The sequence below is a fragment of the Pelophylax lessonae genome (genome assembly GCF_965119305.1).
Source record: "Pelophylax lessonae genome assembly, chromosome: 2".
In the NCBI taxonomy this organism is placed as follows: Eukaryota; Metazoa; Chordata; class Amphibia; order Anura; family Ranidae; genus Pelophylax; species Pelophylax lessonae.
In genome coordinates, this window is record NC_138769.1 from 562179775 (window position 1) to 562207027 (window position 27253).

The 27253-nt window shown below is 42.8% G+C and overlaps 1 protein-coding gene across 1 annotated transcript in view; it reads left to right on the plus strand.

The window, feature by feature from the left end:
- The window catches only part of ESYT1 (extended synaptotagmin 1), a 169797-nt gene that overhangs the window by 64505 nt on the left and 78039 nt on the right, over positions 1–27253 (plus strand). The window contains exons 4-11 of the mRNA XM_082246504.1: positions 4358–4492; positions 9818–9891; positions 10991–11063; positions 17828–17917; positions 18819–18874; positions 21962–22082; positions 23329–23505; positions 24295–24377. Of these exons, the coding sequence (XP_082102630.1) occupies positions 4358–4492; positions 9818–9891; positions 10991–11063; positions 17828–17917; positions 18819–18874; positions 21962–22082; positions 23329–23505; positions 24295–24377 (809 nt within the window). The remainder of the gene's footprint in view (positions 1–4357; positions 4493–9817; positions 9892–10990; positions 11064–17827; positions 17918–18818; positions 18875–21961; positions 22083–23328; positions 23506–24294; positions 24378–27253) is intronic.

The window sequence follows — 27253 nt, forward strand, 5'->3', positions numbered from 1 at the left end:
CCAAAAAGACCTTGACAAATCTCCCTTTTCAGGGGAATCGTCTATTTGGAGCCAACCTAGATGAAATCATTAAGGATGCCACTGGGGGCAAGAGCACTTTTTTGCCACAGGCTGCAAAAGCTAAGGGACCTCGCAACAAGCGAGGACCTTTCTTTACCGCCCATAAAGGGCGCCCGGCTGGTACTAGCGGGAAAGGCAAGCCTCCTCCAGGAGGGTTCAAGAAGGGGACCAACCCAGCCAAACCCGAAGCAAAGGAGTACACAGCCTGAAGGTGCGCCCCCACCCGGTTTCAGGGTGGGGGGACGTTTTCACCGGTATTCAGGACATTAGATCGAGCATCAACCACTACTACCGGTGCGATTCTTCCCTTCCAACATTTAAGTACCACAGGAAGCGGTAGTTACCGTTCCCTGAATAGATCTTTTCCTTTACCTTTTCCTAAGATTAGTCCCTATACCTCACAGGAATCGGATCTGGTTGACCAGATAGGCCAAGTAGCCTCTAGTCGGGTGACTTCGGTCCCTGAGGTTCAACCAGAAAAGATCACTTTTCCTGATAACTATCAGGTATCTGATAAATGTGTGGGAACAGAAAACGACCAGACGTTCTCGGATGGTTGGGGCCAGATAGCTCTAGGGACGCCTGGTTCAGATCCAATCAGCGCCAGTGGTCCTAGAAATTCTAGGCTGGCCTCCTCAAGCCGGCCTGGCCGACTTGGACATGTTAGTCGCAGACGTTCCGTGGGAACTTCGTCTCAGGGAGTGTCTGTGGTCTCAAGGACCAATTTACCTTCGTGCTTTACAGTCGCTGGTTTTAATGGCCTGGCCATTGAGACCCAAGTACTGAAGGACAGAGGTTTGTCTACTTCAGTCATTCCTACCCTTATTAAAGCAAGGAAAGCGACTTCCAGCAAAGTCTATTATCACACATGGAAGACTTATATTGCGTGGTGCGAATCTTTAGGATTTCCTCCACGTACCTATTCGGTGTCTCGAATATTGGCCTTTTTGCAACAAGGGGTTGAGCAGAAGCTAGCCTTGAGCACCATCAAGGGTCAAGTTTCAGCATTAGCAATCTTCTTTCAGAAGCCTTTAGCTACCAAATCCTTGGTGCGGAATTTCATCCAGGGGGTGCGGCACCTGGCTCCTCCAGTCCGCGCGCCCTTACCGCCCTGGGATCTTAATTTGGTTTTGTCGGTTCTACAGAAACCTCCTTTTGAAAACATCAGGGAGATTCCCTTGCTTACTCTATCCCAGAAGGTGGCCTTCTTGGTGGCTATTACTTCTGCTCGCAGGGTGTCAGAACTGGCTGCATTATCATGCCAGTCACCATACCTAGTGATTCATAGGGATAAGGTAGTACTTCATCCTAAGCCATCTTTTCTTCCCAAGGTGGTTTCAGATTTTCATCTGAATGAAGATATTGTACTACCTTCCTTGTGTCCTCAGCCCAAGCATCATCGGGAACATGCTTTGCATTCCTTAGATGTGGTTCGGGCAATCAGGGTATACCTGAAAGCTACGGAATCATTCCGTAAGACGGATTCACTTTTTGTGATCACGGATGGCCCCAGAAAGGGTTTGCCTGCATCTGCCGCGACCATTGCCAAATGGATTAGACAAACGGTGGTACAGGCTTATTCTATTAAGGGTCAGAGTCCTCCGTTCCCTGTTAGGGCGCACTCCACTCGAGCGCTCAGTACTTCCTGGGCCTTTCGCCATCAGGCGTCAGTGGTCCAGGTATGTAAGGCGGCCACCTGGTCGTCGGTACATACCTTTACAAAATTCTATAAAATTGATGTGACGGCATCGGCGGATGCCTCATTTGGCCGCAAGGTTTTGCAGGCCGCAATTTGAGGAGACCGGTGGTCTACCTCGAGGGTTTTTTTCTGTTTGAAAAAAAAAAAAAAATTGTTTTCTCTTTTTTTTGGTTGAGTCTCATCATTAAGGATGAGCATTGTAAACTTCTAGTTGGCACCGGTTGGGCCTTCTAGATTGGGATTTGATTTCCATTTTCCCACCCCTCAGTTGTGATACTGCTCTGGGACGTCCCGAAGGTGGTGTATCACCGAGGACTACGTCTGTCGATGAGCGCTAGAGAAAAATGGATTTTTGTAAAATCTTACCGTAAAATCCTTTTCTCTTAGCTCATCGACAGACGTAGTCCCCGCCCCTCTGTTTTGGAGTTGGGTTGGGTTAAATTCTCTAAGCACTGCTTTTTCACATAACTGATTTGCTGAGGCAGAGAGAGAGAGGATATACCCTCTGGGACTGCCCCTAGGGTGTGGCCAGAGCTTTTTAATTTCCTGTCTAGTCCTGCTCCTGCGGAGGTAACATAACCCGAAGGTGGTGTATCACCGAGGACTACGTCTGTCGATGAGCTAAGAGAAAAGGATTTTACGGTAAGATTTTACAAAAATCCATTTTTTTTCACTAGATGGGAATCTCCTAAATAGGGATACAGGTGTCAGTAGAAAGTTAACATGGACTCATTATCCCATTCTTGCTCTATACAAAACAAAATAGAACAAAAGATTTAGCTGGAGTTTGAGATTATAGGACAGAAAGACCAATAAATATTCTTCCAGGCATGCAAAGTGTGGTAAAAGTAATGTACTTTCTAATTTTTTTTTTTGCATTTGCAAAACTGTATGAATGAAAAGTGTATGCTTTCTCCATAATAGCTAATTAAATTCTCCCTTCTTTTATATGGCAGGTCAGAAAATAAAAGTAAAGCTGTAGCAAAAGCTTTTTTTTAATTTTGCATAGAGGGTGAAAGTTTCAACCTTCTTTTTGGGTTTTTATTTTAATGACTACTGTGAGAGCCCCCATTGTTATCCATTTAATACCAGGTACCAACCTTTTCCACACCTATAAAAGGTAGTTTTGTTCTGGCGCTTTTCTTTTACAGAGAATTCCCGACACATTCTGTCCCTCTTACCCCCTGTCACCAGAACAGGAGATGAGAAGAACTCTTCCCAATGGGGTCCCAAGCAGCATAAAAACCCCAATAGAGGTTTCATACTTTCTCACCTGTTCAAGTTTACATAATGTTTTTTACTGGAGTTGTACTTTATAAGTTCATTTTCAATGGTGGGCACAAATAAAATCTCCACCAGTATTCATAAATTAAGACCAGTGCTTTCAGCTCTGCATTCAAATTATTTCTCAATATAACATATATTACATAGGCTTTATTGTTTGATATCCAAGTCTAATTTAGGATAGAGTGATGAAAAGTGAATGGGAGTACGCCATTTTGTAAAATTAAAGCATATGAAAAAATTTTTTTTTATTATTTTATAAGTATTCTCCCCAATTTTCTAAGCATTATTTTAAAGCCAAACTCTTGGAATGCTCATTTACTCTAGGGGATGGTAAGCACTTTGTTTTTTACCTGATCCTCTGCTCCCTGATAAATAATGCTCCCCTACACTCAGGCAGTGGACCTGCATTGGTTCTCATGCCATCAGGGGCATCCGAACACTGGAGTGCAGGGTGGAACTGGCTGCACAGATGAGTCTGGCAGTGCAGAGGGAGGAGTGGGGGATCAGGAAATTAAAAAGGTTTTACTCGGTCCCTAGACATAAGTCAGCAGTTAACCCTTGCAGTGCGGGAGTAGTCCAGCTGCAAGGGGGCAAGGGGGGACTTTACATTTTCTCAGAATTCAGCTTTAAAGCGGTATTAAACCCAAAACCAAAAGTGTAATATATTGCAGGTTTCCACTCATTAGATATGGTGGCTGCATTCGTTTTTTCTTTTTTTAGGCTTTTTTTCTCTCTGTTTTCATCTGGTGATCTGGCCAGTAACACACCTCTTGTATTAGAGTGCCTTACTCTGGATGCATGAGCACAGGCAGCTCAGCAGACAGCAGCATTCTCTGTCTTGGGGGAGGAGGTGAGTGTTAAATGTACCAGCAGACTTAAATACACTAACAAATTGAAGTCAAACTCCAGCTCACACTTTATAATCAGTTATGACAATTTCTTTCCTTTTTAGGATCAAGGTTTTACATGAATAAATAAAAGCTGATTGTAAGCACCCCTGCCATTGTTTAATGGTTTATCTTTTCCCTGTTAACTGATAAATCTGGAAGAGAGCTTGTTCTTTTGAAGCACAACAGACTTACAGGGCAGATCACTAAATGAAAATAGAAAAAAAAAGCCTAAAAAAGAAAAATAATGCAGCCACCTAAGAATTGGTAAGCTGCAATATAACGGTTTGCTTTTGGGTTTATTGAAAGTGAAGAATTGATAGGATTCGAAGGACAAGGCTAGTACATTTTCAAATACAACTGGTCCTTAGGCATACTGTGACAAAATGTATATGATCTGACTTATGTATAACTTTTCTTCTAGCTTATTGCACAGATGTGGCCATTTATTGGCCAGTACTTGGAGAAGATGTTAACAGACACTATAGCACCTTTGATCCGCTCAAGCAATACTCACTTGTCAACTTTCTATTTTACAAAGATCAACCTTGGTCATAAGGTAAGAAACCAAAATAGGATTCAGAATTAGCTACTGCCATTTCTTTTGAACTATTAAAGCCTACCCTATTTCTGAGAAGTCTGAGCAATAGTAGTTTAAAATACACTTTGATAGAAGAAATGCAGGCTTTGCGTGGACTCGACAGGGTATTATCAACTCTATTTTGTACAGTACTGTGTAGAGCAGCCCTTCTCAACCATGGTCCCATGAAACCCTAGGGTTCCTCCGGAGGTTGCAAAAGAAGCAATGAGCGACTTCCACCCCTCAGATGAGTAATCATGGACAACAATGATTTCTCTTTAGCTATCTGTAGGGGGAGGGGATTCTTCTCAATGACCACAAATGTAGGTAGCAGTTTTTCCAGTGTCCATCACTCATTGCCTATGTACTGTCCTGTACTTTCTTTCTATGTACTATGGCTATGGTCATTTATAGCAGGGGTCCTCTGAGCCAGGAAAGTTAATTCAGGGGTTCCTTCATTTGAAAACAGTTGAGAAAGGCTGGTGTAAGATTTTAGACACTTGTGAAAAAATGGTGTAAATTTAGAATGCTTTAAAAAATAATAAACCTAATAATTGGTATTTATCAGTTAACAACTTACAAAGTGGCCAAAAAAACCCTCAAATGAATATTTTGTGTGGCCAACCTTTGCCTTTTAAAATGCATCAATTCTCCCAGGTACACTTGCACACTGTTACGAATTTTGGAGGCAAGATTAAACAATTCTACCAAACCGTTGCTAGTAATCAACAGGATAACATGTAGGTTAAAATACAGTCATTAAATCAAACAGAATCCGCTGAGTAGGGGGAATGAGATTGGGTGAGGAAATGCCATGCTCTACTAACAAAGTGAGGTAACTGAAGATAATTAAATGAACAAATCTTACACAATGGTAACACTGAGCACAACAACTAGCAACAGGTTGGTCTTACTGCATCCTCAAGGTCTCTCACAGGCTGAAATGTCAAGGAAGACATGTGTTTCCGGAAGTGCGGTCCAAGCTCTTGGGCAGAAGCACAAAGAAACTGGCAACGATGAGAACCAAAAGTTAAGTGGTTGTCCAAAGAAATTGGTGCAGCAGATAAAAGGTGTTGTACAGATACAGACGCCCCTTCACAAGATGACCAATAGCACCATCACCTCAGACTTGGCAGAAACCAATGGGATCCTGGTACACCCATCTACATTCTGGAGAACTCTAATCAGAAGTGGTCTTCATAGAAAACCTGAGGATAAAAGTAATTTCACTGATGTGGGAACGAAGGCAAGCAACTGTCCTATTCATCTAAGCATATAAATTGGTGTGTGGAAAAATGGCAGTGGGTACTCTGGACTGATGAGTCCATTTATTTATAATTTGCTGTGACACAAAGTAGTTTGTTAGCTGAAGGCCTGGAGAGTCTCTACAGGCAATGGTGAAGTATGATGGAGGTTCTTTGTAGGTTTGGGGATCATTTCTGCCCAGGGAGTTGGACATTGGATCAGAACTAATAGTCTCATCAATGCTATGATTAATAGGCATAAGCTCAGGTGTGTTTGAATCCTAATCTGATTGCAGCTAAACAAGCCCATCAGGAAGCTGTCACTGTACTAGGCCAATCATAATCTGCCGAAGCATTCCCCGCACTACCGCCGCATATATACACACCAATTTCCTGTTATGCTAATTGATGAGTGGTGTACATGCCTGTCATATTGTAAGTGTTTTTAACCTTTTGGAATCAATTTTATTCTGATGGTATTGCACATTTGTGGCATATTTTTATATTTACATGAGGGCACTTTTGAGTGTGAGTTGTTTACTAACTGAAGAGGTCAGATGAGACCGGATCCCGGATGGGTTATATAATGACATGCTTCCTAATGACTATTCTCTAGCCGGGGGGTCATGGTTTTCCAGGTAGGAGTTCTTCCTTAAGGGCACGATGGACTCACATGTGACAAAAAGTGTTTTTTTTTTTTTTTTTTTGTCAGTACACCCATGATCAAATCATTTCACCTGATGTTTCATCACGTGGGCTTGGACGTTTTCACACTCTACTTTTTATGCCTTATGAGCACATTTATTATCACAGTTCCCACCCTATTGACTCCTTTTATATATGTTTATTGCCATATAGATTTATAATTATTTCACATTTGGTTTACTAATTTTTGTAATCGGGTGATTTAGCGCTGCCTCATTTATAACAATGTATATGTGCAGCTGCAAGGAGCGGAATGCCCTGGCCACAGGATGATTGGACTAGCTTCTTGGCGGCTTATCAAGGTGGGTTCAGACTAGGACCCAAACTCGCCGTAGCTTAGCATTAAGCTTCACTTTACTGCCAAGCATCACATGCTTAGCGATGCAGATACTCATCCATTCTGCAATGTCATCAGGGAGGCCTCTACACTAATCAGTCCAAAATGAAAACTGCAACATAATGACCCAAAACATACAGCTAAAGTCAAGGAGAACTATCTTCAGTGAAAAGAACAATGAGACCTGGAAGAGATGGTATTACCCCACACAGCCCTGATCTTAACATCACTGAGTCTGTCTGTCATTTTTAGAATCTAGTTCCATTTAAAGGCAAAAGGTGAGAACCCCGAATATTGATATGATTTTAGAATTTTTAGTTTATGCACTTTGTAGCTTTTTTTTTTTTTTTTTACAATTCAAATGGTTCTTTTATTGAATTAAAGTGGAAAGACACATTCACTTTGTAGCTTTTTAAATTGATAAACATTTCCATTTTTTTTTTTTTTTAAGCATTTTCACTTTACATTATTTTTAAATTATTTTTACAGTATCAGAGTGCCTAAAATGTTTGCACAATATTGTATTTATATTAGGGGGACTTGGAGTATTATTTATAGTTCATTTTAAGTGTAGGACCTCCAGTTTACCTCCCTTGACATCCTCCTTATGCTGTGTATATAAATAGAGAGATTTTATAGAACATTACCAAGGACAGCGCAAGCCAGTCAGGCGGGATCTGGCCTTGTAGGGTTCTGGGAGGAAGTGATTCAAGTCAACACTACTTTGTTAGACTGTTTATTATTCACAAACTTTAAACCTTGTGATGAAAATGTTCTGAAACACTAGTCATACTTTCATAGTGCCTATAGCAACCAATACAGTTCTATCTTCCATTTTCCTATTGTGGTATGGGTAAATGTTCACTGCACAAAGAACAGCACCTCATTCTAAAATGTCTACCAAGAATCCTAAGATATTTATTAATCTACTTCAGCCTTTTGTATGTTTTTAAAAATGGTTATTTTGGATATACTGTATTGTTCAGAATGGGAATACATACCTTTTTTGACCTGTTTATGTCTACAATTTTGCTTAAAGCAGTATTCATTTCCCCCCAGAAAAATGTAATATATTGCTGCTTACCAGTTCTTAGATGTGGAGCTGCATACATTTTTATTTTAGGCTTTTTTCTCCTTTATTTTAACTCGTTGATCCTAGTAAGTCTGCTATTTTCAACAGACCAAGCTTATAAAAGTGGCAGTTAGAGGGTTGAAACAAGACTGACAGGGTACTTACAAGGGCCAGCTTTTGTTTGTTTATATAACAAAAAAACTGTTGCTGTAACCCAGGGGTGGGGAACCTACGTCCCGGGGGCCGTATGCGGCCCTCAAAGTCATTTGGTCCAGCCCCCCGTGCAGCTGAGTCTGTGTCTCTCAGCTGATCTGTCAGAACGGCGCCAATGCTTCCTGTATAGTTCCTGTATAGTTCTATCAAATGCACTCCGCCTGTGACCAATACAGGAAACATCGCCTCTTCCTCCAGCGCGGCGCCGCTGCTAGCCAGCTTTACCGCCAGCAGCACACACAGCAGTACCAGCCAGAGCCAGCAGTACCAGCCAGAGCCAGCAGTACCCACAGCAGTATAAGCCAGAGCCAGCATTACCCACAGCAGTATAAGCCAGAGCCAGCAGTACCCACAGCAGTACCAGCCAGAGCCAGTAGTACCCACAGTAGTACCAGCCAGAGTCAGCAGTACCCACAACAGTACCAGCCAGCAGTACCAGCCTGAGCCAGCAATACCCAAAGCAGTACCTACAGCACAGTACCAGCCTGAATCAGCAATACCCACAGCTGTACCAGCCCGAGCCAGCAGTACCAGCCAGCAGTACCCACAGCATAGTACAGGCCAGCAGTACCCACAGCAGTACCAGACAGCTATACCCACCAGCATTACCCGCCAGCAGTTCTTTTCAAGATTTACCACCACAAAGTCGACTGCGCTCCAGACTGACCGACGCAAACCTGGAAAACCAGTTTCGAGTAGCAACATCATCAATACCAGCTAACATCACACACCTCACCAAACAGAAGCAGTTGCAGCCATCACATTAAGAGTTAATTACATTTTTGACCAAATATAACAGGCATATTTTTAAGTTGATAAGTTTGTACGGCCTCCGAATGATTTTATAAATACCCAAATGGCCCTTGGCAGAAAAAAGGTTCCCCACCCCTGCTGTAACTGCTTAAGGGTCCTTTCACACGACCGCTCCGATCAGATCCGCCTGTCAGTTTTTTAGGTGGATCTGATCATATTCCCCATGCATCCCTATGGGGCAGCGGATGTCAGCGGAGACATCTCCGCTGACACCCGCTGCCATCCGCATCCGATCCTGTCCGTGAAATCCGGACGGATGGAAACACTATTTTCCATCCATCCAGCGGATGGGATCGGATGAGAGCGGACAGGCGGTCCTCTCTCATCCGATTCCCCCATAGAGATGCTCGGTCACCTTCCTGCTTAGCGGGGATCTGTGTTTACGATCCCTTGCTGAGCAGCACGGATCCGCCTACGGAGGCGGACCACGTGAAAGAGCCCTAAAAAAGTTATCTGAAGTTTGGTTTTGATTTACTAGTCAAGTCCATCTAAATCTACTACTACTACATTGACAATGCTCCTGTTCAAACGTGTCTCAGTTGCTCCTCCATCTAGAGTGGAGACGCCTTACAACAAGAAGTGTGTTACTGGTCAGATAATAAGGTAAAACTAAAGGAAAATAAGCCTAAAAAGAAAACCAATGCAGCCACCACATTAAAGTATTGGTAAGCTGCAATATATATTTTTTTGGTTTTGGGTTTAATGCCACTTTAATGTGGCTTATATGGTAAGTATTTGATAAGACTGCTTAACGTGAGTTGTTATTGTAAAATTTTGAAATGTGAAATTTGTGCTGCTTTTTCTGAGCAAGCGTATGTGAAACCTGTAGTTTAAAATTAATAATATTTAGGGGATTTCATTATTTGCATGAACTGCATCTGCAATATCTCTGCTCTTATTGTGTTCTCAAATTTATGCAGGCCCCAAAGATAACTGGTGTTAAAGCTCATACAGAAATGGACAAGAAGCAGATTATACTGGACCTGAATATGAGGTAAGTTGTTCTCCTATGCCCCTTCTTTTTTAAATTTTATTGAGGTAAAGCAATTTTAAAGCCTGACAAATCTGCATTATCACCCCTTCCAACTTGAAATGGTTGTTTGGCTGTACTTCTGTGGATTACAGGAGTGCAGTTCATTCTGCACTCCTGTGACTTATTTTTAGCAGACAGTGGGCTGAAGCTTGCTGACCGAGCCGGTCGCGACAAGGAAGTTGGGATCTGCCCACAGGCCTGGACTGGTCCTCGGCTCAGCCTCTCAGCAAACCGCTCCCACCCCATCCACAGCCCAGCGCTCCAGTGAGCGCGGAGGGGGGAGGGGGGGGTTAAAGCAGAGAGCTGCTGCCTTATAGTCAGAAGAGAGCAGTGAGAACCGAGCGATCGGCAGTGTTAGATCGCTCAGTTCTCAGTGTTGGAGGCGCTGAGGGACAGATGCAGCATCGAACCGATGCTGCATCCACCTAGGTATGTATGATTCTTTAATGCATTCCCTGCATTAAGGTAAAAAATATCCTTATATTGCCCTCTCACCTCCCTTTCTAGCTCCAGCACTGTGCCTGTCTGCAGTGGCTTTCTCCTCTCTCTCTCTGCCCGAATTCACGCTAAACAGAACAACTCTTCTGTGGTGGCTACTGTATTCTGACAGCCGGCACCCACAACTGTCAAAACACCTGAACAACAGCTGCATCTGATTAAATGGAAGTCCTGTGTGGCTGACAATTTTTCACCCAGGTCCTTTGATTTTTCAATCGAAGGATGGCAGAAGCTATAATGCTGACGGGCAACTTATGAAGCGAAATTTGATCAGTGTATGGCCATCTTAACATCTGCTGTAGCTGCTGCCTGGGGGACACATAAGTGTACTCCCCATCTGGAAAGTGTCTTTAGGCAGAAGCATTGATTTCCTATTCACACTTCCTGGACTGTGACATCCTGAGAAGGGGGCGGTCTCTTAAATAGATACTGCAAGAGCAAGGTGACATTCCCTTTAAAATATGCCTATTTTAATCCACCCACCATGAAATGCTAATCAATGCTTATTCTGTACAGCCAGATGTCATTCAGAACACAACTGACTTTATTTTTCTCTGTGTAGTTATGTTGGAGATGTGGAAATAGATGTGGAGGTGAAAAAGTATTTTTGTAAAGCTGGAGTGAAGGGTGCGCAGGTAAGTAGCCCACAGGAGGAAATCAGGCATTACATTTGAATTATAGGCTCTGTATAAAATATATGAAGCTTGCAACAAACACTTCTATGAATGAATGTATTCCTGTACCTGTATACAACCTGAAATACATAATACTGCTACACTGTGTGGAGCTGATCCTATGTGAATTTTTTTTAAGTATTTTACCAATAAAAAAACAGTTCTGCTGTGGAATCGAATTAAAGCAATGTACGGTTCCCCATAAACCTTTATCTCCGATACCTGCAGTTATCTTGAACTGTTGAACACCTATGTATTTTTATATGTGAATTTTTTTAAACTCCCTTCAATATATGGAGTACTTCTCTTGCAAAAGAGTGGTTTAAAGGATATCTAAAATATAGTCATAGCATACACTTTAATTTTATAACTTTAGCAATGTAATACAATATAAACAATAGTTATTTGACTATCCAATATAAGCTTACTTGAAAAATCTCCTTTTATGTTGTGAGCGCTGTCTGTCTGCTAACCATCTCTTTCCACAATTTCCTGGATCCCCTGCATGCTTTACATATTCCAGAACAATGTATTCCATGGTACTTAGCTACCTACAAGCAGTGATTCCTGTACTGACTGCCTCCTGAAATTGCTCCTCTAAGCACCTCTGTGGTTCAGAAGGCAGGCTCTGTGAAATGTGTGACACAGCAGTGCCTATCCACAGGGTGTAGTGAATATGTGTCACAGAATCCAAGAAAGTAAACATGTGGGATTCCTCAAAAAGTAACTTTTTCAAACTTCAAGATCATTTAGTATATTTTACGCTAGAAATAATTGAAATTTCCTAAATTTCATTTCAGGAAATTTGAAACTGAAATGTGGAAATTAATGTATGATTTAAAATTTTGACCATAGATACAATTTAATATATATATGCAATAAATGCGGCATAATTATAAGGCTAGATTAAAAATTCACACTGCTGTAATCCGATTTTGATCTAGTTTTCAGCGCGATTATGTAGTAGAACTTGGATGTGGTTTGCATATTCTTTGGGGCCAAAATCGCACTGCAATAGCACCAAAGGAGTACGGGAAGCTTTTCCAAAATGTTGTTGAATTGATGTGAACGCGCACTATTGAAAACCATGTGATTTTCATGAAAGCAATCTGATTGTCATTCAGTTCTGTGCAACTCAAGTTCCACCTGAAATCACTCTAGCGTGAACGGAGCCCAACTATTTTTCCTTGTATAAATTGCTGTGTTATGCTTATGTGGCCTTTTTTTGGGAGAGCAAAAAGCAGTTCAGATCTGTGTACAGATATGGTGGGAATTTAGCAAAACCAGAGAAGACAGAATTTGAACCCTCTTTGCAGTGAAACCAGTTAATTTTCCAAGTCTAAAGGTGGCTTCACAATTTCTCACTGCGATTCGGCTAAAGCACACCTAACCCATGTTTTTTTTGTTTTGGTTTCCCATAGACATTAGTTATGTCCCATGGTCATGGTGCACTTTCCTAGTAGAAGTCTATAGGGCTTCATGTGGGTTAGCTGCACTTTGCCTAAAGCGCAGCAGGGAAGCGTGAAGCCGCCCTAAATGAATCAGCGGAAGGAACCATTTGGAAATTTCTGCCGAACGAACAAAAAGATTTAAAAGTTAATGTGTTTCTCGCCCAAACTGTTTGCACAAGGCATATGGGACAAAACAAATGAAAAACTGATTCATTTATGTCCATTGAACGAACGTGAAAAACGTGTTTGAACAATTTTTTGGCTAGTGTATGGCCAGCATAAGATCGGCCTCTACAAACTCGGCAGTGCCTAAAAATGGAGAGCAACTGAGCATGTGCAGAGCAGGGTGAGACCGTGTATTACTGGATTTTAAACAGTATAAGCATTTATTTTTAACGTTTTACATAGCTATACCTACAAAAGGGGCCAGCCTGAAGTGATCTAGTAGGACTTAATTTCTATTTCGTTCATCCACAGACACAGCGCTCCATAAATCATAACTACTGGGTTATATTGCCTCCTCCAGGAATAGGACTAGGCAGAACAAAAAACACCTGGCTACGCCCATGGGCCGTCCGCAGCTTGGTTTTTAACCCCCCTCTCTGCTCTAGTAATCAGTTTTAATCTGTCTAGTCAGGAGTAAGGAGGCTCCCGGCTGGGATCTCTGGTCCTAGCAATTTTTTTCTCCTTCCTTACATCTACATTTTTTGTTTTTCTCTCGGGAGATCTACAATCAACTGCGGGGCTGGGCAACGTGCTGGATAATCTAGATCCAGTGGTCCCCCCAGCCCAGCCATTGAGTGCATGCAGACCGCATCTAGGCGAAAGGTCGGCGGCGACATAGCCTCACGGACAGAGGCTGGATCGCGAGTTAAATGTCTCACACGGTCGCATACGACCGGGCTTGGGTCTGAGTCGCAGCGGTCCCTTGGCCGACAGCTCCCCTTCTTCGGTGGCGAGGATTCTGTCTGGAGCGTTACCCACACCATGGAAGGGTAAGTACAGTTCTCCCTCTCCCCTTTTGGCATTTTTTTTTTTTTTAAGGTTCCCTCCTACCATCCTTAAAAATTCCTCAGTGAGCTGGGCTTCCCCCACTCCCTTTCCCCCCTGTCTAGACCTGGAGTCTGGTGGGGGTCCCAGGGCATAGGATGCAGCAGAGACCCCTGGGGTCTCCCCCCCCCCCCCCCCCCCCCCCGCTATCACCACTCTATAAGAGTCCTGGGATAGTGTGTCCTGCCCTGGAACTCTAGAGAGGTCCCAGTGTAGGAGAGCCCTAGGTGCATGCCCCACTGTTTGCAGTGTGGGTATAGTGCAGAGACTTGTGCAGAGAGCGCAGCAAAGTCTCCCCTAATGTGTGTCCTACTTTCAGGAGGGGGTGTCCCTTGCAGAGGGTGCAGCATTGCAGAGGGCACAGGGAAGATCCTGACAGCATGCTGTAGCTGATGGCGGCCATTTTCCCTTAGTCTGGCTGGTCTCCGGTTGGCGGCCATGTTTGTGTAGCCCATTGATGTCATGAGATGGCCATTTCCCCTAAGTCTTGCTGGTCTCAAGCTGCCGGCCATGTTTGTGTAGCCCGATGATGTCACGGGATGGCCATTTCCCCTAAGTCTTGCTGGTCTCAAGCTGGCGGCCAAAGTTTCCTCTTCCTGTGCCTGAACAGGGATGGTATCCATGGTGATGCTGGGTCCCAATTCTGGCCGCTCCTCTGATCGGTCCTTGGGGGTCCCTGTTATATCTCTCTCTCTCCTGATAGGTACCCTGAGTTTGGGGGGATCCTTTAGTGGTGCCAAAAGATAATTTTCTACTGCAAGGTCTTCCTTTTCCTTATAGAACCCTAGGATCTCCTCAACTCATGGAGGTGGCAAGTCCCTCGGAACACCAGCTTCCCATGGTTGCACCGACAGTAGTCCTGCAGTCCTTAGTGGAAGTGGCGTGTGGGCAAAGGCCCAGGAGGAAGCGTTCCCCGCCTTTCCCGGCTCAGTCTGGCTTGTCCAGGGGGGCTTAATATCACACCCCCAGATTCATCCGCTAGTGAGGATGACTCCTCCAGAGTCGCAGCAGCTAATTAAAAAGCACTGGTTGACGCGCTTATCACTGCAGTGCATGAGACTTTAAAAATGGAGGATGCGGCTGATGTAGCCACGGACGTGGCTGTGTCGTTTGGTATACATAAGTCACCTCGCACTTCAAAAGTGTTTCCTTATGTGGCCTTATTTTGACAGGTTTTCCTGTAAGGAATGGGAACTACCAAAATTACCCTTTGTCGTCCCCAAACGTTTACATAATGCTGTACACTACCCTTTTGAGGAGTCCCTTTTAAAAAAGTTCTCATTAATCTGCCCTTTCAAGACGATCGCCTGTGTGGGGCTACCCTGGATGACATCATCAAGTGTATCTCAGGGGGAAGAATACCTTGTCGCAGACTGGTGCCCTCCTTCTCAGCACATAGAAAATTATTTTGTGCTTCTGGTATGGCGAATAAGGGAAATGGATATTTTAAATCTCCCCCCGGGAGGTATCAAGCATCCTTGGTCTGGTAAGCCTAGAGGTAGCTTCTCTGGACCCGCAAACAAAACCCCGAGCATGAAGGTCTGCCCTCTATTATTATCATTATTGGGATGGGGGACATCTTTGCTGATTTCTGGCCTCGTGGACCTCCTTCATGAGCGTCAAGGGCATCCACTAAATTTTCTTTTGGGGGTACCCAGAAAGTGGGACAAAGCTTGTTCTTTTCAGGTTTTTTAGGTCCTGAGTCTCGTTGTGTGGATTTAATTCCTGCAAAGGTTCAGATGATCGAACTACCTACGGTCCCCACTATCATTGTCCAGGGAACTTATTTACCTAGGTCTGATTCTAATTCTTACCAGGGTGGTCCTTCCTCTGGATAAACTTTAAAAACCACAGGCCGTGATTTACTGGCTGCTGTCACACAGATAGTTCTCTGTCCCATTTTTCATACAGGTTCTGAGTCTGGTGGTATCCACATTCAAGATAGTTCTGTTTGCACAGTCCTACATGAAGCTCCTTTAGCAGGTTCGGCTCCACAGGAGAATACTGAGGTTCGTGGCGAGATCACGATTCCTCTGACAGACGCCCCAGTCGTCCAAGGGCCACGGTAAGGCCAGTATCATCCTTGGCTCAGACTTCTACTGCAACTCCTGCGAGGAATCAAGGGTGAGGATCTTCCAAACAGTCTGGTGGCCATGAACGTTCCTTGGGGGCTTCCTCTCAGAGAAGACCAGTTGTCCCAAGGGCTGATCTACCAGATGGTGACTCAGGCCTATTCCATTAAAGGTTAGGTTCCACCTTTCCCTGTCACGGTGCATTCTACTTGGGCACTGAGTGCTTCTTGGGCCTTCTGTTATCAGGCATCAATATCACAAGTTTGCAAGTCGGCCGCTTGGTCATTGGTGCATACCTTCAAAAATTCTATAAGGTAGATACTTTGGCATCTGCGGATGCTTCTTTTGGCCAGAAAGTTTTGCAGGCTGCTGTTTAGAGGGGCTGTTCCCTCATGAGGGGTGTTTATCTTTTAAAATTTTATTTTTCAGATGGGGGGTCAGTTAGGGCTCCTGTGTCCTGGTTAAGGGATCTTATTTTTAGCCTTGGGTTATCTTCCCCCACCCCTCGTTTTCCTTTTGGCACTGCTTTTGGATGTCCCAGTAGTTATAATTTATAGAGCACTGTGTCCGTCAAGGGATCTTATGTTTAGCCTTGGGTTATCTTCCCCACCCCTCGTTTTCCTTTTGGCACTGCTTTTGGATGTCCCAGTAGTTATAATTTATAGAGCACTGTGTCCGTCGATGAACAAGAGAGAAAATGGGATTTTTGTACTTACCGTAAAATCCATGCTTGATACTAAACTGATTACCAAGAGCAGAAAGGGGGGTTATATACCAAACTGAGGACGGCCCATGGGCGTAGCCAGGTTTTTTGTTCTGCCTAGTCTTACTCCCGGAGGAGGCATTATAACCCAGTAGTTATTATTTATGGAGCGCTGTGTTCTTCGATGAACTCAGAGAAATGGATTTTATGGTAATTACAAAAATCCCATTTTTCTTACTAAAGCTCCACTTTAAGCTTTAGTTTTTTTTTTTTTTTTGTTTTTTTTTCATGCTCAGCTGCCCTACATTCTGGCTGTTCCAGTTTTAAGACATTCCCCAAGTCCAACTGACAATGGCCACCATTTTTTTTTAGCATGTCAGTGTGCTGAGTGGACAGAGTGTAATTCACAGTTGGGGCGGCCATTTTGTGATACGAAAAAGAAAGAGATATGAAAGTGATAGTTGGGTCAGTAATTTTTATGATACTCCAAGAATAAAGGGAATAAAACTCACAGTTGGGTCAGACATTTTAGAAGTCAGAATGACAAGGTGAACACACAAGAGCTACGTAAAAAATCTCAGATTTTCTACAGCACTAACCCTATGTAATCAGGCATCCCGATCCTGCGCTCATTACGCGCGGACTACATTTGATAAGAGTCAGAGGATCAAACCGGAGATTTGTCCAAGACTCAAGAAGTTCCCTATTGACAAATGCCGTGATTAGACCTGAACACATTTAAATGAAACAAGTACAAAGCACTCAGGAAAATGAGGAACAGCAATGTTTTCATTCACAACTCTCAGAATAAATGTTGTGTCTGTGTGGTTGGAACCACGCACAGCTGCGCCAAAATCAAATACAACGGGAGCCAACGAGGGGGAGAAGAACCCCTGGATTCTCTAGATAGGCAATGCAGTTTATGGGGCTGTGGACTCTGAACATTTTTCATGTTGCAACCCCAAATTAAGTTGTAACATGAAACATGGCCGAAGTGAAGTTAGTGAAAAAGTAAATATCATCAGCATTTTATCTATTAATCCTTAAAATTACCATCCTAATAAAAGTGAATTGATATTATTTATTGCTTCTATGTGAAATCACTGGGAGATCATTTGGGAATTGGAGGTGCGACCAATATATACTGGAGTAATCCCTTGTTACATAACAAGCCACATCTTCGGCTGCAGGCTACACATAAATCATATTAGGCTCAACTTAAAAAGAAAGGATCCTTATTTTTTTTTAAAAGTGTTTGTTACTGTGCAGTTCTATAAAACGTAGTCACTTGGCTTAAAAGAAAGCTGTATCCTTCTGTAGAACTTTTGAATTGAGCCTTTTGTAGTTTTTTCTTTTCACCAGCACTTAAACTAGATGTTGAAAAGACTCCTCATTTGTCTACTTAAATTTTATTGCACCCGAATGACACTGCTATGGTTTCTTTACCAGCTACATGGGATGCTGCGAGTCATCTTAGAACCACTCATTGGTGATGTCCCTATTATTGGCGCAATAACAATATTCTTCATCCGACGTCCGGTATGTCAACAATGAAATAAGCTGTTCACAAATGTGCTAATGATACAGTATATTTTTATGGTTGGTTCTTTGAAAAATGTATGCAGTCTGATCTACTAGAATTCAGAAGGAAATGTAGATTAGAACTGTAAAACCTTGAGAAGAGCAGAGATGTTGCACATAAACAATTGTTGCATTTATTACAAAGGCTGCAGTAGCAAACTGGCAACTGCAGTGTTGTTTGTATAGGCCAAGGGTCTCCAAACTTGTTAAACAAAGAGCCAGTTTACTGCCCTTCAGACTTTAGGGAGGCTGGACTGGGGCTAACAGGAGTAGAAAATGGCAGTGGGAGAAAACAATGCCCCAGCTTTGGTGTCAGTGAGAGGAATTGTGCCCTATCACTGATGTCATTGGGAGAAATTGTGCCCCAAAAATGGTGTCATTGGGCCCATTGTTGGTGTCATTGGAAGAAACTGCCACATCAATGGTGTCAATTTTCCCCATGGTTGGTATCATTCAAAGGAACTGTGCCACATCAATGGTGTAATTGGTAGAAATTGTGCCCCATCGTTGGAGTCATTTGGAGGAACTGTGCCCCTTTTATCGTTGTCCGTGGATAATATAGTGCCCGATGGGCCAAAAAGAGGGAAGCAAAGGGCCGCATCCGGCCCCCAGGTCACAGTTTGGAGACCACTGGTGTAGGCCTTTCCATCCAGCTTTTGCTCCCAAATCTCAGTGTGTTTATAGTTTTGTAATGCAACTGATATAGTTGTCTGTGTCATAAATGATTCTCACATGTGACCCGCCTGTATTTGTAACAAACTTTGTTAATATATAATTTTGGGTGTAGATTGTGAATTTTCCATGTTTCTTTACACATACTGCCAACCTAAACAAATGTTTACTTGCCTTTCCCTTCTAGCTGCTGGATTTAAACTGGACAGGTCTCACAAACTTACTGGATATACCTGGACTGGAGTAAGTATGCTTTGCATAGGTTTCTTTATGACTCCAAGTATTGTCATCTAATACAGTTCAGAAAGTTCATGTTTGGCCTATGGATCAGTTTTGCCCTCATTCAGAGAGCAGGGCAGGACGACAGGTTCCTCACCCACTGATACTAACTTTCTCACCCTCTCCCAGCATTCCATTTGTGTGTCAGATCACCTAAAGTGGAAGTAAGCCCATTTTAACAGTTTCAAAAAACAGTTACATTTCTGGGACATGCCAGGAATGTAACACTCCCATTGGTTGTGCTGTTAGCCAAAATGTCTAACCATCCAATGGCTGGTGTCATTATTGATCACATGTGCATCATCATGGCAGCTGTGGATTAAACAGTGGCCGAGATGGCAGCTTCCTTGGTTGAAAACAATAGGAGGGTTTCCTTCTACTTTAAGCAGCTCATAGATGATTTGATTGTCTTTCCTTCCACTATGGGTGGAATGAAAAGAAAATCCCCCATCAACAGTGCTAATGGGAGAATTCCTCCCCAGTGCTAGCTTGGGGGGTTGCGTGGGGTGCCTTCCCTGCTGTTAGAACACAATGATTACTGCTAACGGCTATAGCCACCGGCTGTACTCCAATGTAAAAAAATCAGACAGGCACTACATCCAATGATTGTTAGGCTGCAATGCAATACATTACATTTTTGGCTTTGGGTTTAATATCTTTTGCAGTGGGGCCTAGTGATTTATGTAAAACCCACTGCATGGTATCTTGTTCCTCTATCCAGCTGCACTGTCTGCAGATTATGGCTGTTTTGTATGGAGTTCAGAAAACCTAGATCAGCCTGTGTAGTAACAGACCTGTACGTTTTTCACTTTATCTCTATAGAACAGATGACTACTGTCTGTGTTCATTGTGGAATAAGATGGCTCGGGCTCTAGGGGGCTACTGTTGAGTCACATTAAACGCATCTACTTTGGAAAGGAATAGAATCTATGACTTATACAGTTGGCTGTGCATTGATTGTGTGCAAGCAGCACAGTATGTCCTGTTCTTTTAGTTTACACAAGGAAACCTAGTGCATTGTACATGTGATTTATCTCTAAAAAGGTGACGTGTCACCATTTTAAAGCCTGGGAAATTATTGGTAGTTTTAAAATACACATTCTATCTCATCATCACTGTGGTATGAATAGGTAATTTTCCTTATTTTTCTTACGGACAAAGAGAGCAAAGCTTGTAAGGGAGCAGGTACGAGTGCCCCATAGCAAGCCGCTGGCACTTGGCAGGGGCCCAGAGCGCTGGCGGGGTACCCGAGAAGAGGAGGATTGGCGTTGCTGCTCCGTGCAAAACCATTGCACAGAACAGGTAAGTATAACGTTTGTTATTTTTAAACATGGCCTTTACAAAGTATTTTAAAATTAGACTTTGAGAAAATCTAACATAACGTAAACCTTTCCTAAGAAGAATTAAGGGGCTGCTGTTGCTGACTCTCTTCTAAAATGCTACTGTGTTGTCTGAGTCACAGATTCAAAACAAGTGTGCACAGCAGAAAAGATAGAAGTCCTTTGGTACTGTACGTATTTGTTCTAGGTTAGTGTCTCCTAGTATAAATAAATACTATTTGTAGGTAGTAATTAAATAAAAAAGTTATATAGTAAAGTTATTGAAACATTATACAGCTTTATTGATTACTCCTATATAGCATATGAGTAATAGTTAAAGCTGTTTAATAACTTTAAAAGGAACTACACTTCATCTGATCACCACAAGCTAAAAACTATTTAATTCATATTTAATATTCAAAGCAAACTCATCCATCCATCCATGTCTCCGTGCTTTACTTTGCTGATAAATCACTTTGAAAACACTCCTCATTTCTGACTGTAGCCATGATGAGTAAGGGCAAATGTAGCATTTATTTCCTGGAATCCATCTGCCCTTAGCTCAGACATGCAGGCAGGAGAGTGTGCTTAGCAGAGAAAACCACTCCTCCCCCTCCCCTCCTGAAGACCCATGGAATGTATGACATTATTTGCCTAGGCCTGGAAACATTAGCATTAACTGAAGATATGTAAAAAAAAAAGAAGTTTAAAACAAGTAAATCTGGTATACTTTATCTAATTATTAATGCTAGCAGTATAATGATTAAAAATATGCAATGTTGATTGAAAGAGTGAAGTTCCGCTTTAAGTGGATGACTATACAAGCTGTTTTTTACTCATTCCTGCAAATTGCTTTTATCTGCCTTCCATGCTCTAGAGCAGCCTTTTTTAACCAACGTGCCCAGGCACACTGGGGTGCCTTGAGGTTTCTTGGGATGCCTTGGTAGAATGCCTAAAAATTGATTAAAAATCGTATACAAACCAGTAGGTGGATCAAGTCTGCCTTTTCGTTTTCACAAAGCCACAGAGTTTTCATTATGCACAATTACGACTTTCTAGACGCTGGCATCCTAACAACCAATGATGTCATCAGTTAATATGAAGGATGTCTGTTGCCTCCACAGCATCCTTGTTCTACCCTTCTGTGCCCCTCTCTCTCTCAGCACTGGAGTGATATTAGCTGACTAATGGAGAGAAATTGAGGGAGAAGAGAAACATTGGAATACTAGTCATTACCAGTGTGCAAAAGTGTATTTGCTTAGGAAGAATAAGTCACCTCTATTGTTGGGTGTCCTACATATGGATGCTGCTGCATTATGTAAATCTATTAGAATAGTTTTTGCATTTTAGAATGGGGTACCTTGAGACTGTCCATAATTTTAAAGGGTGCCTTGAGATTGTCTAAAATTTTAAAGGGTGCCTTGACTGAAAAAAAGGTTGCAAAACACTGCTCTAGAGAAGAGGAAAGGATCAGACCCTATTCACTGGGAGATTTTCTGTCATTTGAAAGGTTTTGTTTATCAAACCCGAGGAGGTCTGATCCTGCCAGATTGCAAATGATACTTGAGATCTGGAGCATCATTTGTTGTCAGGTTATTTAAGACCACATTTACTGTGCATGGTACTTTTTGCATTATGAATAATGATCAGATGTTTGATCTGCTTTATGTTATTATATTCTCTGTTTTACACTCCTGTGTTCGGTCTTGACTCTACTCTGGCCTTTTTACAGTTCAATATCAGACACCATGATTATGGACATCATTTCTGGGCACTTGGTGTTGCCAAATCGCCTCGCTATCCCCCTTACGCAGGATCTTCATGTAGCAGAGCTCCGTTCGCCACTTCCCAGGGTAACCGGTTATTGTGTTAACATTTTAGTCTTTCTAGGTCACATTCAATGGTATTTTCACTACATCCTTATGTCCTATTACACATGATTCATTGATTATGTCTAAACTTTTCCTCATCCCATCATTTTCTGATTTTTTTTTTTTAATGGAACTTATCAGCACATGGTCTATGGTCAGTATAATCATCCATTCTACTTTATTTCTCTGTCATAAATGCACTTAACAGTGAAAGTGTTTTAGGTACATTCTATAATTATTTTTGCCAGATGTCCATACTATACCACCCACTTCAGTCAATATTACATTGTTTCTTAGGGATAAATGGGCTATTGTGATGCCAAGTACCTGTATCTTTTCTAAACCAGACTAACTATGTAAAGTACTCTTCTAAAGTATTTTCTCAATATGATGGATATAGAGTGTGTATGTATGTATATGTGTGTGTATATATAATATATATATATATATACTTCACAGAATTACAAATCCTTGAGCAGGTAAAAAAAAAAAACCCATGTGAACAACAGCTACTGGTGGACTTTGCAAACCACAAATGTATTAAAAAAACTTAGTGTGTTTGATAGCACACCAGTTCCTCTAACGTTTTCAGACCAGTGACAATGTGTAAATTGAAGAAGTTCACATACCACCCAGGCCCCACAAATATTTTGCTTTTTACCCACTCCTAGGTGTTATGCTGGTTTGTCCTCATTTACCAAATTCACACACAGGTACATTGTCCTGCTGTAATCCAACGCCACATGCCAGGTCTCACGACCACATCTTCTTCTCTGATGTCATCAGGGGCCAGCGGTCTATACTGGAACCTTGCAGCCAGTCCCCTGATGACGTCAAGCCAGATCCACCTTCCTCCAGCTGTTGTATGGAAGCCAATGCCTTCTGGAATATCTGATGTGGATTTCCAGAAGGCTGCAGGAGCACAATATATGTCGTTGCCTAGGCCAGAGTGGTGTGGGAGAAAGAATCTGAATAAAAAATAAAACAAATTGTTGGATTTTATGTTTTGCCAAGGAGGATGGGTTGCAATAGTGGAAATGTATTTTTTGTTGTGATGGTCCTTTGTGCCTTGACATCTTTAATAGAATAGAATTCCTTTGTATTATAATAGTAATATCTACAACATCTATCCCGTGAACCTCCCAGACCCTAATGGAAGATGGTACCTAGTGCATTCCTTTTGCTTATTCTGTTTTGCATTTTCTGATTTCCCCATTCTTCTTTTCAGGGCGTTGTGCGTATTCATCTCTTGGAAGCTCGTAGTCTGTCTCCGAAGGATTTTCAGATGGGAGGATTGCTAGCAGGAAAGTCTGATCCTTATGCCATAGTGCATGTAGGGACACAGGTCTTCACCAGCCGTACCGTTAATGAGAACCTGAACCCTGTGTGGAATGAGATGTATGAGGTAATCACTTTATTACAACATACTCATTTTTCACTGACCATTTATTGATCTGGTGCAGATTTATAATGTAACATGGTCAGGTTGAAAAAGTCCATCAAGTTCAGTAAAATATCACTTCTGCCTGGAACTATGGGCAAATTGCTAAATACACTGTAGAAATACATACTGTAATTTTTTAACATTTACCTACCAAAAGGTTTTTAATTTTATTGAGCCAATCATGCATTTCATCTGCCTCTGCCAAACGGCACAGTTAGGAAAAACACTTTACCACTCATTGGACAAAGGTGATGATGCTCCATTATTGAGCATCGAACAGGCGGGAGATGGAGAAGTGGTGTAGGACGCTGCCTTGCTGAACTAGGAAATATGTGTCACTTGCCCAGTTATGAACTGTGGCAATGTAGGTAATTCACAAGACTTCAGAGAATTACAAATCCTTTAGCAGGTAAAAAGATTAAGGCAGGCCACAGATGATGCGATTTTCTTTCCTGCAACAAGAGGTTGCAAGAAAGTAAATTGCTTGGTTCCCAATAGCTTGGAACTGTCTCTGCTGGGAGAATAATTGCATGTAAAACGCCGACATGCTGGTTGTACCCAAGTAGATCAATGGGCCAACTTGGGTACAATCAGCCTGTCCATAGATCCCTGCTGAGCCAGCAAAGATTTGAACCATCTATGGCCAGCTTTCCATGTATGTTATTTAACTGTATTGTATCTATTTGCTTGGAGTTAAACATATAAATTGTAGTCTTTCTTATAATATGTCTTTGTTGCTTCCATGTGCAGGCAATAGTACATGAAGTGCCTGGACAAGAGCTAGAAGTTGAGTTGTTTGATAAGGATCCTGATAAAGATGATTTCCTAGGACGGTAAGGGACAACATTTGCAAAGAATATTGTAGTGTTTTGCACATTAGGTACGTATTTAGGAGAAAATGATTCCATACTATGCTGCCCTGCCCAGAGCAGAGCAGTGATCATCACAGATTGATATAACTTGGGATTGCGGCCACAATATTTTTTACAAACAATTGGAATGTTCGATCAAAAAGACCAGCATTCTTTGTTTTTAATGAATAGGAAATCTACAAACCTTAAAATAAGACACATTAGATATTGAACACTTGCAGCAAATTAAAGGTGCAATTATTCCTTAAGTTCTCTCACTGTTAAGTCTAGAATGCACAATGTGGTCTGTACAGGAAAGCTTTTGCGTCAAAATGTCCTAAAATCAAGCCAGAAAAAATGCCTTCATAGTCTCACATGGTGGGCTTTCCCTTTCTGCTGTATGTCATGCTGTTTGTCACCAGCTAGTTCCACATTTACAATAGTACTTACAGAGGAGAAAAATGGGATTTTTGTACTTACTGTAAAATCCAACTGGTCTTCTCTGAGAGGAAGCCCACAAGGGACATTTACAGCCACCAGGATGATTGGAAGATCCTCGCTCTTGATACCTCGCAGGAACTGCGGAGGAAGCTTTAGCTGAGGATGATACTGGCCTTACCATGGCCCTTGGATGTCTGCGGATGTCTGCTGCATCACAAACTTTGGTATCCTCCTGTGAAGCCAAACCTGCTAAAGGAGCTGCATGTAGGACTGTGCAAACAGTCTGGTTGATAATACCAGACTCAGAACCTGTATGCAAATCAGGAAAGAGAACTGTCTGTGTGACAGAAGCCGGTGAATCACGGCCTGTAGTTCCTGAAATTTGTCTAGAGGAAGGACCACCCTGGTCAGAATTGAAATCAGACCTAGGTATATCAACTCCCTGGACAGGGATTGGGGGGACCTTAGGTATTTTAGACATAACCTGAACCTTTGCAGGAATTAAATCCGCACAAAGAGACTCAGGACCTTTTAAAACCTGAAAAGGACAAGCTTTGGCCCCCTTTCTGGGTACCCCCAAAATAAACATTTTGCAGATCTCCTTGACGCTCACCAAAGAAGTCCATGGGGCCGGAAGCCAGCGAAGATGTCCCCCCACCTGCCTGGGTGAGGGCAGACCTTCATGCTGAAGGAGTCAAGGAGTGAAGGAGTCTTGTCTGCTGGTACAGGGAAGCTAGCTCTAGGCTTACCCGACCAAGGTTGCTTGGAACCTCCCATGGAAGATTTAAAAGATCTATTTCCCCTTTTCTCTGTCCCAGAAGCACAAAATAATTTAATTTTCTCCTTTCATCCTTCCAGAACGGCCTACATTTGGGAGATTGTGGCTCCGCCTCACAGGAAACACAACTAATTTGCAGCTGTTTAAAAGGGTCCCACCCATCCTTAGCTCCAGTTCAGTTGTGTTTCCAACCTCACATCGGAACGTTTGTTTTTTTACTAACCTGAGGCAAATAGCTGGCCAAGACGGTACCCCTGGAAGGCAGCTTCGGTCGGCCTAATAGCAGGTTCCTCCCTAGCTGTGTCCTTGGAAAAAGGAGCTTTCAGGTCGCCAAACATACCAGGTAGTGCGGTTTGCCTTGTGGTGAAGGTCCCTCATACCTGAAGTCCTGCTGGTCTCTGCAGGAAGTCTCCTCCATTCACTTCGCTGGGCGGTAAGGATTTCGAATTTCCCACCGAGCGGTGAGCCCCAAGCCTCGCTATGGAGAAAGGAAGTTCCGGCGGAAGGGGCGGAGCGGCTGACTCCCGGAAGAAACCCAGCGTGGAGGAGACGCCAGATCGGAGTGAACTCGGTACTACCATGGCTGACTCTCCGACTCCGAGAGGGCGGAAGCCCCAGAAAGAGACACAAGCAGCCGCAATCCTTACAGGGGAGAAAGCGGCAACGCAGGTGGCGACAGGATCAGGTAAGTGATACCGATGGTGGCCGACTGCTGTCTATTATGTGACAGGTATGCCATGCCATGCTTTTTCCTGTATATTGCCGTAGTGGTAGGCAAGAAGGTTATGTCGCTTCATGGTGTCCTCTCTTCTTGTCTTTTTCATGTGTTGTCACAGGTACGCCACCGGCACAGGAAGCCCCTGCCAGACCCTTATCCTCAACTAAAAAATGTGGGGAATGCAGGGTTAGGTTGTCTAAATCTTACACAAAGCCCTTATGTCAGACTTGCATTAATAAATTGGCAGGGCAGGACCTAATGAAAGATTTGCTTAAATCTATGAGGGAGGAAATGGTAGCTACAGTACAGTCCTTTAAGGCTACAGCAGCTATCCCTCTAGTCCCAGCAGTGGAAGGAGCAGATAATGCGTCCTCCCAAGACGGTGGGTGGTCAAGGGGACCCCCATCCCTCTGGGAAGATTCTCTATCCATTCCCTCAACTCAAGTTAGGGAACAAGAGGATCCAAAAGAAGGTTCTAGTTATTTAAGAGACCCTTCTAGTTCAGAGGAGGACTCAGAAAATAACAGTGAAGGGGAAAAAGTTAAAAATCTTTTTTCCTTGGAATATATGCAGGGTCTTCTTAAAGTGGTATATGGCACTGAAGAAATTCCTATTCCGGCAAAGAAGTCTTCTTGCAAAGACAAAGTGTACAAGGGCTTGGGGAAAGCCCAGTACAGAACCATTCCCATTCACCAGTCATTAAAAGACATAATACACCAGGAATGGAAAGTGCCTACACATGCCTTATCCAGACCAAAAAACTGGAAAAGAAGGTTTCCCTTTGAGCCTCAAGAAGTGGAGGTATTCACAAAAAATCCTAAACTTGATGCTCCCCTGGCACAGTTATCAAAAGGAACAGATTTATCCTTTGAAAATGCCGGGCATATTACAGATCCTATGGATCGCAGGATTGAATCCGTA